The following is a 15,675-nucleotide window of genomic DNA, read 5'->3' as shown; positions in this document are numbered from 1 at the left end:
TTATTTAATGGCAGTTGTCTCCTGGAGTTTGTTAATATGAAAGGAATACATGAATTAGTGGGGTTTTTTTCACTCTTAAAATTAAAACTTCTAGATCTCTATGTAGATTCTTAGAAGAAAGAACAAAAAAAAATTAAGGCTAATTGGCAAACACAGAGCATATTTGTTATGTTATGCTTGCAAAATATTTAACAGCTATTGTGATCTTGTTACATGTTTTGATTTTTTTTGTTTTCTTTTATTCTTTGGTAGGTACTACTTACAGTGCTGTGGGATACCACAGGGCTCCATTTTGTCAACCTTACTTTGCAGCTTATTCTATGGAGATATGGAGAACAAATGGCTCTCTGGAATAAACCAGGATGGGTAGGGATGCTTTATTCTGTGCTCTGTTACAGTAATTCATAATACGTAGTATGTGTGTTAGAATTTTTCTCTGGCATTTAGTTTTGAATTTCAAGGATTTCCAACTTCATTAGTAGTATGGTGTGCACAAACATCTCTGCAGCTTCAGTGAAATTGTGGTTGTTTTTTTGGGAGAATTTCCCCATTACAAGATTGAGAAGAAAATGCAGAGAAGCTTTCCTGTATCTTTGGTAGCAGATATATTCTTAGAAAGGGTACTGTATTTAGGGATGCTGTAAGGAGTCTTACAAGCTGCTCTTGTACTTCTGAGAAGTTTATATTTCACTCATTCCCACATCATCTGTGGTCTTGTCACCTCAGACAAGATGAGATGCTTGTTACATCCTTTCTGATACTGATACTCCAGATTTCTGCCTGAGGGCTTTCCAATCCACTGTCAGTAAATCTTGACATTTTATCAAGGTCAGAGCTTTATAGCAAATTTTTATGGGGTATGTTGGTTTTTGTTTGAAGCCCTGTGTGATTTTTGGTAAATTTTCTTAGTCTTTGTGCTCTGCACATGCTTGCTCCTTAGGAGCTTGACAGAAAGCTAGCCTGACAAAAACTTTACCTCTTAATTAGCTGTAAAAGTTTTGAGGTTCCTTTTACCTTTGTATGAACAGATCCCCAACTGAATCCTGGATTAGGGCGTTTAGTCATGACCTGGACCCTGAAACTTGTGTTCAGACATATCCCTTCATTGCTGTGAATTCTTCCCCAAGAAAATAAAGAACTGTGGGAGTACTCCAGATAAGTACATCTGTCTGGTGTCTCTTCTTGGGAGGCTTGCTGGCTCTCAGAATTTTAAACATTTCTCTAGAAAAGTAGCACTTCTTACAGGCTTGAGGATGCTCTGATGTGAGTCTAAAAAGCTGTCTGTTGATTTCAAAGGGTGTTTAGAAAGCAGAAATTATGAAACTGCTTCAGAAGAATGCACTCTTTAATGTAGCAGCTGTTGTTATGTAGAGCAGATTTTAGAATGTTGTTTAAGTGTCTGTTGAATGATCTTGATAATTTAATTGTCCTTGAAGTCAGAAGAATAAGGTGGTTATTGGCTTGAATGGGCCAAGGTGCAGCTGATCTGGCATAGTGATGGCAGTACTCTTGCTTTTAAGATGAGAATGTACATCATCATCTCCAGAGCTACTTCTCTGAGATCTGCTAGGCAGGATTTACCAGAAAAATGTGGGCATGCTTGCGATCTGTTGGAAAATTTTAGCCTTTGCAGTGGTAGATGGTATTCTGCTTTACATTCAAGCTATAGCTTCATGAACAAGTTATTACCTGGTAAACAAAGAGAGAGTTGAAGCCCATCAAGAATCTACTTGTGTACCTGGTCTGGCACCTCGTTCCCTTGTCTTATAGAGAAAAATATTGCAAATTCTCCCTTAGAGAAGTGTAAAGCCCTGTATCCAGGGACGCCATTGTGGAAGTTATTATGTTGTAAATTCTTTCATGTTTCATCTAGCCAGTCTCATTGCTTTTTTATTTTATTTAATTTTTTCATTTATGTTTAGGAAAGAAGCAGAACATAGAATTTCTTCATGAGTATCAATTTGGAGTTGATATCGGCCTCTATCATGTGAATTAAAATAGGCAGGCAATTTGTTGCTCTGAAGTGTATGAAAACCTTTGAAGAGATTGTGTATTAAAAAAAATCTAAGATTGGTTTCTTCTTGATTACAGAGTCCTAATACGTCTCATTGATGATTTTTTGCTGCTTACACCACATTTAATGAAGGCAAGAACTTTTCTAAGGTATGCTGTTAGAGACATAGTCTGCAAAGTAGTAAGCATTATTATATTTAATGTAATTATTTTTCATCTTTATTTTTCATCTTTATGCACATAGGTGTATTTGTTTTATGAGTTAACGATCAAGGGTTGTTTTGGAGTCCTTGGTAGTAGCCTGTGCTTGGGAAGAATCCTAAAACTGCATTCTTGATAGCCAGTTAACAATCTGTTGCAGTTCACGTGGTGGGCAATTCCTGCTTAAGTTTGAATTAGGGACCTACCTACTAACCTTGGTGGAGCTTCAAGCAAAAATTAGTATTGCAGCCTAACCAAAGCAGCTGACAGTTGTCTTTGCAAACCATTTTCCCTCAAATTTTTTAAGATGTCTTATTTCCATTCTCAAAATCTTTTTATTGGGAACTCATGCTGCTGTTTTCTGTTCCCCAGGAAAGAATGCAGCTCTGGTCCAATCCAATATTGCTAAGAATTTTCTGGTCATTAACATTCCATGATGAGTATCTGAAGATACCAGTAGCATGGTAGTATGCAGTTCACACTGAAGTTTTAAAACAGTAATTCTTCATTGTGCTTCAGAACTACCTTTTCTTTAAAAATTGAATCCCAGAAGCTCCTGGTTACTGTGGACAGGAGTGTACAGTCAGTCCTAGGGGAGGTCAGCTGATACCAAAATAAATATCCAAAGGACAGGTCTTGAAGAAAAGCTTAGCATCTGCTAAGTTTTGTCAGTTGCATCATGCTTTTCAGTAGTCACAAAGATGCAGCTCTGTTGTGAGCTTGGAAGGTGATGGAGCAATCAGTTAAGTACAGTTTGAAGTATAAATTGTATGAAATAGTGGTAGTCTATTCTGAAGACTTCATTTGTCCTCATTTCCTTATCAGAATAGAAATAAATTTCTAGGGTTTACAGATAAATCAAAATAACAATGAGAGCTTCAAGCTATTAATCTCTTATAATGTCTTTTCAGCACAATGTCACTTGAGTAGCGGTGCAGATATTGTCCTTCTTGCCCTTTGAAGTTGTCTGCATCTTTGTTCTATCAACTTCTGTACCAGCTGTATTGATTTTCTGTAGAGAAGTAGCCTTTTCTGTGAGAGATTTCCAGAACTGTTTACAGATCAGATCCTATGAGCCCTCTGCCACAAATGGAGTAGAACCAGATTTTCCTAATGTAGTATTAGAACTGGGGGACTCAGTAAATTGGTTTTGAGGAGACAGCATTAAGACTGTGACTCCCCAAGAAGAGCCTACCTCTTCCTCTCTTTAAAAGCCTGCACATAAGTACTTTGCCAAGTAAGATGAACTGCTTCTTGTCCGTGACACTGCTGATCCAGTATCTTGCCCTTTGAAGTTGTCTGCATCTTTGTTCTATCAACTTCTGTACCAGCTGTATTGATTTTCTGTAGAGAAGTAGCCTTTTCTGTGAGAGATTTCCAGAACTGTTTACAGATCAGATCCTATGAGCCCTCTGCCACAAATGGAGTAGAACCAGATTTTCCTAATGTAGTATTAGAACTGGGGGACTCAGTAAATTGGTTTTGAGGAGACAGCATTAAGACTGTGACTCCCCAAGAAGAGCCTACCTCTTTCTCTCTTTAAAAGCCTGCACATAAGTACTTTGCCAAGTAAGATGAACTGCTTCTTGTCTGTGACACTGCTGTAGCAGGTAATCAGCAGGCCTTCTGGCAGTGAAACCATTCTTAGGGAAACTGTTCCCCTTCAAAACTTTTTGTCAGATGAGTGAGGTTTCTGTTATATGGATTCTCCTTGGTTTTGTTAACTTCCAAAAACAGTAAGTTGTCATATTTTTCAGTGATTTTTATTTCAGAGGTTTCTGTGAGTGTGGTTCATATAGCTGGTCTCAAGTTGCATGGCTGACGTGCTTAATTTGCATTAATCTATAATTTTTTTTCCATTATCCTCAAATTTATTTATTTTATGTATTTATTTACCTCTAATCTCTTCTCTTTCTTTATTTCTAGCTGTGTTTCTTAACCTGAAGAGTTGGCTGTGGTTCCCTTCGTTCTTTGATTTCTGCCCTTTTGTTCAAGATCTTCTGTCTTGCAGCATGGTGCCAGTTTTTGTCTGCTTTGCTGAGGGGGCTTAGCCTAACTGTTTATATCTGTTTTAGGACTTTAACAACAGGTATTCCTGAGTATGGCCTTTTAATAAATCCAAATAAGACAGTGGTGAATTTTCCTGTTGATGATATCCGAGGATGTTCCAAATTTAAACAGCTGCCAGATTGTCGATTGATCCCATGGTGTGGTTTGTTATTAGATATAAAAACACTTGAGGTTTACTGCGATTACTCCAGGTAAATAGAGTTGTGCACTCCAGTGTCAGCTTTACAATATCTCGTACATAGTGGGAGAAGCACAAGGGTGTTGGGAATGGTGTAGTTGAATTAATTGCAAAATAGATTGGGATTAATTTGGTATAGACTAGAGGGACTAGCAATCCTTTCAACATCAGAGGTGTTCCCTCCTGTGCACTTCAGATGGGAAAGAATGTGTGGGGAAGGGAACTTCTCTTTAAACTAGCAACCTTGACCATTTACACAAAGCAGTCTGAAGTGGCATAGAACTCCAGACAGGAAGAATGTATCCTACTGAAAAGTTCTGCAGACCCTGTACATGGACTACTAGAGGTGGCATTAGGTATTTGCTAAAGGTCGAAAAGAAAGAACTGTTTAAACGCAAGGATAATATTGCTTCATTAGCTTGGTTATTGACCATTTTTAGTGTAAACATCCCTTAAGCATTTAAGTGGAAAATTTGGAGGAGCTTTTCTACCAATAGAGTGGTAAAGTTCCTCAGTAGTCTTCCTAAACAGAAAAGCTTGGTCACTTTAGGAAAGGAGTTTATACGACATGGTTTCCCATAGCGAAGGACCAAACTCAACAGCCAAAGAGATTTATTCACTAGCTGAGTTCTCGAAAGAAGCACTTTATGTTGAAAAGGATATTGATGCTACTGGTCTGGGAGACACTAATCAGAATCATAAAATCACAGAATTGTTTATGTTGGAAAAAATCTTTAAGATCAAGTCTAACCATAACCCCAGTACTGCCAAGCCCACCACAGTGTTTGTTTCAAGGCTTTGCTTTTGATAAGCTTGACTTAACTAGCTGGAACACCACGGTTGTTCCGGTAACTAAGGTGGCTTCAAGTCTAAGCTCCTGCATTGCATGGATCATAGATATAGATAAGATGATTGTCACTGGAGTAATTAATAATGTTCTGGCTAAACAATGTGTTTAAGAAATAAATTTAATTTGTTTTTAAGGTTATTGATTTAGCTTTTTTTAACAGGCTGAATTTTTCAGCCCTGAGATATTGAAGTCAGCCCTTAGCTAGTACCCTTAATGCCACAGGGCCTATTCTCTTTCAACACTGAATTTAATTATGGTCATCTTTTAGCTACTGGCTCATTGGTTAGCAGGAAATCTCTGTAACATGGGAAGTTAAATGACGCTTACTTTACAGAATTTAATTTAGTTAGTCTGTTAGCCCATAGAGTAACTACTTTTTTTTTTACTTTTTTTTTCTAGTTACAGCTGTACTTCTATCAGATCAAGTCTTTCCTTCAATTCAAGTATAACAGCTGGGAAAAACATGAAATACAAACTGAGTGCAGTCCTCAAACTGAAATGTCATAGTTTATTTCTTGATTTACAGGTGGGAATATGAAAATGGATGTTTGGCAATACAGTGATTAGTTTTGAAGAGCATTAAAACTGCTTTGAGTTCTAACATAAAAGTTTATTTTGAGAGAAAATCCACATAATCTGGAAATGTTGACATCAAATAAAGTGTAGGATTCCGGAACTGATCCTTCACAACATTGTTAACTTGGTTACATAAAAGAAATCTTTTAAGTTTAGCATAAAATGTTTTTGTCTAGATCTTCAACCAATCCTATTATGACACTAAAATATTCTTATAGATCGGTTTCTGTTCTAGATCAACAGCCTTAGAACAGTTCTCATTAACGTCTACAAGATATTTTTACTCCAGGCTTACAGGTGGGTCACTGTCTTTTGAAATAAGCATGAATATTTCATTACTCTTTCTTGACACATGGAGGAGCTATGAATCAGAAAAAAAGTGTGCCATGTAGGTGTGCAGTGTGTGTATATGTATTTATGTATATATATGTATGATGTGTGCAATAGGAAATGTCAGTAGTAGGTCAAGTTATTCTTGTTTCAACACTGTTCTTAAGTAATACTGTTAGATTTAGGATACAGGAATATGTTTGATGTGTGTGTTTAAGTGATACTTTGCCAAATGGATTTTCAGTGTCTTGGTTTTGACAGCTGACCTTAAGATAACCAGTCTGTTTTGATTCAGGAGTATGATAAGAAGCCTTATTAACAATTTTTTTTTTAGATCAGTTAAATATTAGATAGTTTATATTTAGAACTTTGTATCTGTTAAAGTCATACAGAACTTTGACCAGTATAACTCTAGGTAAAGTGAGGTTTCATTCTACCAAGTTAATTGCAGTTTCTTATTTCTGATAACATTTTAGTTGCTCCTTAGCTGGTAATATCTTGGCATTTGTGACCTTGGCTTGATCTTTAGAGGAAGTGAATGTTTCAAACTACGATAAGGGATAGAAATCAAAACTGATTAGCAGGTTGGAAGAAAATACTAAACTATGTACATTGAAAACTTGGAATGATTGGCAGCAGGAAGTAATTGGGTTTTTATTGTTTTAACACAAAAACGTGCAAGACGTTCTTCACTGTTCACAGAAATCAGATGTTGCTCTTTTGCTATGGTCACACTTGTTATGAAGGGACATTTTGGTTTTGTTCGTAAATTCATCTTGGTCCACATTCAAGCTCTTTTCTTTGTCCAAGAAGTGTAATTGGGTTTGTCTAGTACAGCACTGATGTGTCCAGCTCTTAAACTTTTGGCTTGATTAAATCTTGATTTAAGATTTTTCTCTGATAGATGTGATCACTTAGTTTCTTCAGACTGATTTTATGGTAACATTCTAATAGTGGCCTTTATATGTTATTTAAAAGACTGTCCATCATGATAAGTGTATGTCAGGTTAATTCAGCCAAAGATCTTTAATGCAGCATGGTACTTAGGTCTATCCTTTATATATTGAAAATGTCACCATTTTTTAAGTGATTGCTGGGTTAATTTAATAAACAAGTGTATACATTGTTGATTAATTAAAAATCTACAGTGTACTTGGCTATATTCAGCATAAGCAGGATTATAATGCCAGAGTCTGAAGGTAAAAAAAAGTCAGCAGTTTCCAAATATTTTCTAACAGGTGTAAGAAAGCATATGATACAAATAACATCTATAGAGTTGGCTTCCAAATAGGCAAAGGCTGGACTGTGAAATCATTTGGAAGTCTATTTTTCTGCATACCTGAACAGAATTTATTGTGGGGTTTTGCCTTGATTTTCTTCCTCTCACTCTCTCTCATGTGAGTGTTCTCTGTGTGATGTGGAATTGGTGACAATGGGTAGTTTAGTGTTCTAAACTAGAACTAGATAGCTTCAAGATCTTCTTTCAGCATTAAATTTAGAAACAAGCATAGTTTGCATCTGACTTTCCAGGAATGTTTGTATATGGGAGAGGTATTGTGCAGTAACAGTGTTGATACACCTAAAGACTATTGTGTGCATTTAAATGTTGTATAGTGCCTAAGCTATGTAGTCATAGTTTCACTTGAAATTGCAAATGACATTTTATTGAATAGGCTGTTTTTGTGAACAGGTTCCATGCCTGTGTTCTCCAATTACCATTCAGCCAGCAAGTTAGAAAAAATCCTGATTTCTTCCTAAGGATTATCTCTCAGACTGCATCATGCTGCTATGCTATCCTGAAAACAATAAATGCAGGTATGGGACATTAATGGCAATGAAGTAGTGGGTTTGGATTTGTTTGGGGTTTTTTTAGACACATAGAACATCTTGAATGTGCAGTCCAATGGTGTAATTTTGGGATAAAAATCAGGAATTAATTATGTGAAATGCATAATAAGAATCACAGTGTATTTTTCTTCTCAAACTCAGTTTTCTGAAGATTGTGTTTCAGGCACTAGTTTCTTAGTTTTCTGCTGATGCACAAGACTTCACTGACTGCACAGGTTTCTAGTAAAAAATCCTGGGGTGATTTTCTAGAAAGAGAGTAGAGACCAGACATACTTTTTAATGCTCATCATTTTCAGTTACATTATTTTCCTTTTCTATCTCTAGGGATTGCTAAATCTAACAAAGGTGTATCTGACATATTCCCTATTCAGGTAGCAGAATGGCTCTGCTACCATGCCTTCACTGTCAAACTGTTAAATCACAAAGCTGTTTACAAATGTCTGCTTACATCCTTAAAAGTCTGTAAGTATTCAGCTATTTTTACAGTTTTGTCTATGGTTCATTGTAATTAAACTTAAAAACTAGTGGATTTTTAAAGTTTTCTAATCCTAAAATGTTGTTCTCAGATGTACATTAATGATCTTTCTGATTTTATTCAAATTTACTAAGTAGGCAGATTTAAAATGTTTTCCAGCACTGTATTTTCTAGAACCTTATTCTCACAGGACTGTTGATGCTTGGCACTCAGTAAGCTTGTACAGTCCAGAAGGCTTAATAAGACTGTTAAATATGTAAGTATTGTCAGCAGGCTTAAGTAAATGAAACACAAATGCTCAATCTCCTATTTTTAAAAACGTAGATTAACTGGCGACTAAATAAGCTTCTCCCACAATTTAAACTTTTACCCAAAATAGTGTCACCAGAGTCACTTGGAAGCAGAAGCAGTGGCTCCACTGCATGTGTATTCTTGCAGAGTTGTGGTGTTGGTGTGTCTCTTACACTTCCATTTGGTGAAAGAAGCTGTCTGTGTCCCTGGCCCCTGGGGAGCTCTTTCCTTAAACAGTTGTGCAGTCTGCCTGCCAGCCTCAGAAATAATAGAATTTTCAGTTTTAAGATACTAAAAGTAGACAGCAAGATGTTTTCCTGAAGCAGCCAGTACTGCTTATGAATTTAGCTGCGGTGATGGCCAGATTCTCATTGCTGACTCTGTGATTTGCACTCTGAGTCAGTGCTTAGGCAGTTTTGTTATACAAGACCAAGAAATTCCTAGGTCTCATTCCAGAGTAACACCTATTTGATTTGAAATATATCATAAGCTTCCTTTGATAGCTGCTGAGTTCCAGTGCCCCCAAAATAAAGCAGCTCTTTTGGAAAGAAGCATTTCCTTCCCATATCAAAGGTTTGCAGCAATGCCTGAGTGCAGAGTCTGATTTTTGGTGGTGCAGTGTGAATGTATCAAGACGACACTTACACTCTCACAGGAAACAAACTGATGGTTGGGATTTTGCCAGCCACATTCTTGAGAGCTGTGGACTGTCTGTATGGAGCAGAATTCCAACAGCCTTTCCCAGAGGAACTCCTTCTCTGAGTTACTCACTGACACCAAAACCAGAGGCCCCAAGTCTGCTCACTGCTGCTGAGAAACCAGGGCAGGTGCTTCACTTGGAGGGGACAGGGACTAAGCAGTGAATGCAGTATACACAACCAATAGGACAGTGGCTTCTCTGGGAGCTGCCTCACTTCTCTGAGATCCATATAGGGCACATTTGAGTTTTCATCTCTAATGCTGAAGGTTTTTCTCTTGGGATCTTTGACTGGCGAACTAAAATCCAAGCCAAAGCTCCTCCATCCTTCTCTGTGCACGCTTTGCTGTTTAATCTGTGCCTCCGCTTCCAGGGTGGAGGCACAGTCCCAGGCAGCTTTACTGCTCAGCAGAATCTCACCTTCCATGGCTGTGTGCATCAGCCATAAAAGTGGTCTCTGCCGTCCACAAAGTCACACCACCACAGATGCCAGGGAAAGTGGGCTGGGAAGTAGAGGTGAAGTTTTCCTAGTCTGAATAGTGATTGTCACTGGGTTCCTTCTGCTGTACCCACAGAGCTGCTTGCCTGACTGCAATACCGACCTGAAACTTGCATGTGGTCCAGGCCTAACTCTGCACAGTTTCTTACCCAGGAAGAGAAAGCTGACCACAGTTGGCTTCTCTGACAGTGAGAATAGTGAGAGTTGCCCTTTAGAAAGGGAATAATCTTTCTTCCTAAATTCCCGAGGAAGTCTGTTTACATTGTACTTCCTGAGTATTGTGGAGGTGCAGCAGGAAAAGTCCAAAGGTCTATAGAAAGTCGTTGGTGGTGTTCTCTTGAAAAGAGTGATTTTCTGCTTTTCTTTCATAAATCTTACCTTCTCTGAGGCAGAATCTGTTCTTCACATCCATAGTGTTAAGACAATCCACTCTTCTTATCTACAGAGTCCGGTTTCTTTTGGACATATCTGAGACTTCAAGTACTCTACTGAGAGATCAAGGCTTCAGAAATCTTTGCTTAACAGCTGCCTGAACAATTAGCAGGCTGTGACTTGTGACTTTACTATGAAACTTTTAAGATGGAAACTTTCACTGTGATTGGTTGACAGATCACTGGGGTCCAAGTAATTCAAATGCTGTCTCCATTTGCTTATAGCCAGCTTAAAATCTTACCTGTACTTCCACTAGCCCTGTCCCACTGGTGCAGCAGGGGTTGATACAGTAATTGGTGGAGCTGTACAAAGACACCTTGTGGTGACAAGTCACATGCATACCCTTGGTGTGAATGGGGATCATTATCTCTGTATCCCCAAGGTCTCTGGTCATAAGTGAAGGCTGTTTTTCAGACCCTGATTGTACATAGTGTTTATATTTGTATTTTCTTCTGAATTTGGTACTATACTAAGTGTCCTGATCCTTTGGGCATACAATGAAATCCATTTACAGAGATATTGATAGTTTTCTATGCAGTTTCAAGTTAGTTTTGTTTGCCCTGCACCAGACCTAGTCCTGGGCAATGTTATTGTAATCTGAACATCATCTTGTAGAGATGGTTACTAGAGAGCTAAGCATTATGTAGAGATGTCAGAGCTAATTCTAAACATGGTATTTTAAGTTTTATCTTCTGGAAATCAGGTAGCGTGTGTGGATGTCAGTAGTCATGACAGGGAAGTCACTGACTTTCAGGTGGGATCCTGTGAAGTTTGCTCAGTATCTCTACATGCTGCAGTAATCTGTAGCACGGAGATAAACAAGGCTGGTAAAAGCCCCTATGTTGACTTAACAGCTGCAATTTCTGTTGTCATTTTGGAGTTTGTGTTGGCTGTATAAAACCTATTACCTCTGTAAGATGATATTGTTGACAGGAATTGATATAAATGTTGTTTTCTCTTGTGTCCCTGCACGTGCCTTTCCATTGCTCTCCATGGGAATTGAAATGAAGCTCATAGGTTTTGGGGAGGAGGTTCTTCCCACTATTCCCAAACCTATTAAATATCAACATCAGGGGTTTGTCATGAGTTGTCATAATTCTTCAGAGTTAAGTATTTAAAACACAGTTATTGTTTAACATCCCTCCTGTTATTACCAGTGGGGAAGGGAGCAAGAATCTTTCCTTATCATGATGAGATATAAATACATCATCTGTCTCCTTTCCAGATACAGGGCAAATGTTTATTGAGTACTTCTGGCTTTCTGCATCATTGACAATTTTGCTGACTCTGTTTAGTGATGGACTTAAACTGTTGCTAGGATTTTACATGTTCTTTCTAATCTGTAAGAAGTTCTTTTTGCTGTCTGTATTTTTATTGATGGAACATTCAGTCTTTCAAAGTAACTGAGGTTTAATGGAAGGCCTTATTTGGTGGGTAAAGTTGTTGAACAAATGGGCTTATACTTTTCAAAATTCAGTGAAGTTCTCAAATCTGAAAAAAAACTCCACAAAAACAGAAAATCAAGGAGCAAATTCCTCCTACTTTCTTTGATAATATTTTCACATACAATTTTTAAACTTCTTTATTTGTTAGCCTGATTTAAGTGTGGAGAAACAGTAGCATCTTTTATTATAGCTTTTTTTGTCCCCATATTCCAGGTGTTTCAGCTTTTTAGGTGGTTTTAGCTAGTATGGATTTCATTGCTTCATTAGCATTTTCCCTAAACCAGTCGTAATGAATTGTTTCTGATGTTTTGGTAGGTAAGAAGAAGCTAATCAGGAGGATCCCAAAGGATACTGTGGCACTACTGCAGGCAGTGACAGAACCGTCTCTTTGTCAAGATTTCAAAGCTATCCTGGACTAACTGGTTGAGGTTTATGTCATGATTTTCTCAGGTTTGAAAATAAATGCTGTGTCTTTAGGTGACTTCTCTGTAGTTTATTTTGGTACAGTGGGCCAAAAGCAAGTTCAAGCAGAAGTTTTATGTGTCTGTTTCTCAGATACCCTACGAGGACACAAAAAGTGCAGACAATTTTGTTAATGCCTTCCTGTTCAGGTTTCTTTTTGTTTGTGGGGTTTTTTTTTGTAAATTCACAGGCTGTTTGAAGTAATTTACTTGATTATGTTCTGTGATTCTTACCTTCTTGATGAAGAAATCATTAAACTATGTTTTGTACAAAATTACTAACTTTCATGTTTCAATGAGTTGTCTTGAAGGGCTGTTTTTTACTTCTCTGTGTTGCAGACTATTTTGTAATAAATTGGCTGGTTAATTGCAATAACACATATTTATCTACATGGCCTTTATTTTGTAGTAATCTTTAATATGCTGGTTTACGTCACAAAAAGCAGTTATCTGCACAGGCAAATGCATTTCATGGCAAGATGCAGAGGCTTGAAATTTTATGCTTTGCAGATCACAAATAATATATGCCCAAATTTCACTGTCCAAGCTGATTATATTTGGTGTATGTTTTATTTATTTTGAATACTTAGTGATATTTTAATGCAGTGTTATACAGAATGATGCTGGTGTATTTATACCTACAAAACAAAAGTTCTCGATGAGATAATATACCAAGTATATTGCTTTTCTATTTGCATACCTTTGGCTCTCCAAAACCAAATTTTTTACAAGGACATGTGGTGGTAGAAAAAGGGAGAATGGCTTTAAACTGGGGTTTGGTTTACATTCCATATAAGGAAGAAATTGTTTAGTGTGATGGTGTTGAGTTGCTGGAAGAGGTTCCCCAGAGAAGTAATGGTTGCCTCATTGCTGACAAATCCCCACCACACAGGGACTGGTGGTTAAATTGCAGTATGGCAGTCTGTCCACTTACATCCTAACTCAGTTCAAAATGTACAGTCAGTCATACAGGTTTGGGCTTTTTCTGTCTGCGAAGTGGCACTCTTAAAATACATTTTAAAAAAGTCACAGAGCAGTTGTTCCTACTAGAAATGAAGAACAACACTCTTGCTCTCCAGCCAGCAGCTCAAACATTTAAACACCCCCATGCCTCTCAGTGGTCTGAGTGATGCTGGATGAGGGAGCACTGTCAGGAACAGCATTGCATAAGAGAGGCCTGGCAGTGCAGAAAACTTAATTTTATGGGATTGTGTGGCAGGAAGAGACAGCAAGATGCTCCAACATGAAGAAAGTAGGGAATGTAAACTTCACCAATGGCTTGGATTAGCCCATCTTTCTCTTTGAGAATATAAATTTATGATGTGGTCTCAGCTGAAGGTGTTATTTTATAAAAATGAATACAGGGTAATGCTTGCAATTCTCCGAGCTGATGTTTGAGCCTTTCCCAACAATTACTGGCTGAGTCATCAGTTTTAAAGAGTAGCTCTTTGTAAACAGATACAAATACAGTGTAGAAATCACAAGAGAAGATTGTTTCATTAAAAATATCCTTCCCCCAAAAAGGCAAGTGAAAGTAAAGTGAAACTGGTATTTGTTTTAGGAAGTGGAGAATTTGGAGAATTGAAGAAGAGCTGGTAGTCTATACTGGAAACTTGAAGTTGCTGCTGTGGCTTATGATAATTGGAAAGAAAATACTATCAGTATATGTGTAAGGAATAGATTAACCATGGCAGAGGCACACAGTTTTTGCTCTAAAAATAGATGTTTATGAAGTTGGGACGGTAGAAATATTCCATAAAGCTATTCCAACACAGAACTGTTCTAAAAGAAGTAGTATGATCCATTGTGGTGGTAAAATATATTCTACTTAATTGGTAGCAAGGCAGTGCGTTAAACAGCAACTGCTGACAGGAAACGTTTGGGTAGAGTGAATAACTTGAATCTAGAAATATTAAATGAATTACCTTAGGAGCATTCTGAATCTGTAATGTGGATTTTCAACAATCATTGTACAGCTGGGAAAATTTCAAAATCTTTGAGAGTTGCGGTGAGGTGTTAAGGTCTCAGTATTTAAGAGAAGGTAAGTAGAGGGATTGAGAGCTAAACCACTGAACGTAACTCCCTGCGCTGCAAGTGTTGCAAACCTCTCAGGAAGTTGAGCTTGCTGGAGGGTTTAAATGGGGATGGGGAGAAATAGGGCTGAACATTGTTTTTAGTGTGTCTACAGAGGTGTAAGGAAGGAATTTGACAGAAGCCCCTCTAGGGGAAATCACAATATCTTGGATGCATCCATCAAAGAAGTCCTTCTCTCCACTATTTGCTTTTGGGAATCTCAGGTTGAGGTAGGTGTCAAATTTCACAACGTAGGAAACTCCTGTGTTCCAGAAGGATTGTGCTTTTCTTTCTGCATCTGTTTTCTGTTTACTGTATTATGATAATTTGGGTGTGTCCTTATTTATCTGCTGTTCCAATGCTCCTTCTGAGGCTTTTTCCTTTAATAGGCAATTGATCTCCTTGTTTTAGGGCTGTGGATTCTGGCTAAGGCTGAACATCACCATAGCTGTGTTTGTGTCTTTTACTGATTTACCCCCAAAGAACCCAGGTGGTTCTGGCAGTCTAGACAATTCTAGGAAAGTCTTGTCTTGTCACAACATTATGAGTTCGCAGCAGGGGATTAGAGCAAAGAAGATTTGATGGAATATGGAGATAAAAGATTGGGAAAAGAGTGAGTGGAAGGTGTTTGCATACACGTGCTTCCTCAAGTAAAACAGTCGAGCTGTTCAGGAGAAAAATGTACCTATAGGATGTCATCTTACTCTTCATGATTAAGAAGGGGAACCTATATCACTAACTTTTTTGGAATAAGGCTACAGTTTTGGAATTTTGGTAGCTGTAACATCAGAAGGGCACTGACAACAGAAAAGCAGTGTTCATGCAGGAGTTGCTCAACACGTTTTTCTACATGCCTACTTGAGCTAAACAGTAACTTCAGCTTGTGTTTCCCAGCCATCATTTGTAGTGACTGGGGGTGAAAACTGTCCTCCCCCAGAGTCCTGTCCTGGGTTGAACTGCATGTCCGGTGATCCATAAAGTCTTCCTTCTGCTGAATGGAAGGGACAGCTCAAAAGTCAAGTCTGGATACCGTGACAGTGACTCAAGACAGATTTATAGATTTGAAGGTCTTTTAGATGTAGTTTAATTATTTTCTCAGCTTCTCTCTGTATTAATTGGATGTGTTTTCGTTTAAGAACAGAACTCCGACTACTTAAACCTGCTGCATGTAGTTGCCTATAGGATTTTAATGAACATTTAGCTATCTGTAATCAGAAACATGAGTATAAAATGTAT

General features: G+C 37.9%; 1 protein-coding gene across 1 annotated transcript in view; it reads left to right on the top strand.

Annotated features, from left to right (window-relative positions):
* The window catches only part of TERT (telomerase reverse transcriptase), a 30,398-nt gene extending 17,877 nt beyond the window's left edge, over positions 1-12,521 (top strand). The window contains 7 exon segments of the mRNA XM_041408130.1: positions 253-366; positions 2,092-2,163; positions 5,712-5,838; positions 6,124-6,185; positions 7,909-8,033; positions 8,391-8,528; positions 12,221-12,521. Of these exon segments, the coding sequence (XP_041264064.1) occupies positions 253-366; positions 2,092-2,163; positions 5,712-5,838; positions 6,124-6,185; positions 7,909-8,033; positions 8,391-8,528; positions 12,221-12,324 (742 nt within the window). The 3' untranslated portion in view covers positions 12,325-12,521.
* The last annotated feature ends 3,154 nt before the right edge of the window (positions 12,522-15,675 follow it).

This window comes from Onychostruthus taczanowskii, unplaced genomic scaffold (assembly GCF_017590055.1).
Source record: "Onychostruthus taczanowskii isolate IOZ18803 unplaced genomic scaffold, ASM1759005v1 scaffold29, whole genome shotgun sequence".
Classification (NCBI taxonomy): domain Eukaryota; kingdom Metazoa; phylum Chordata; class Aves; order Passeriformes; family Passeridae; genus Onychostruthus; species Onychostruthus taczanowskii.
This window is presented reverse-complemented; position numbering and strand designations above follow the sequence as displayed.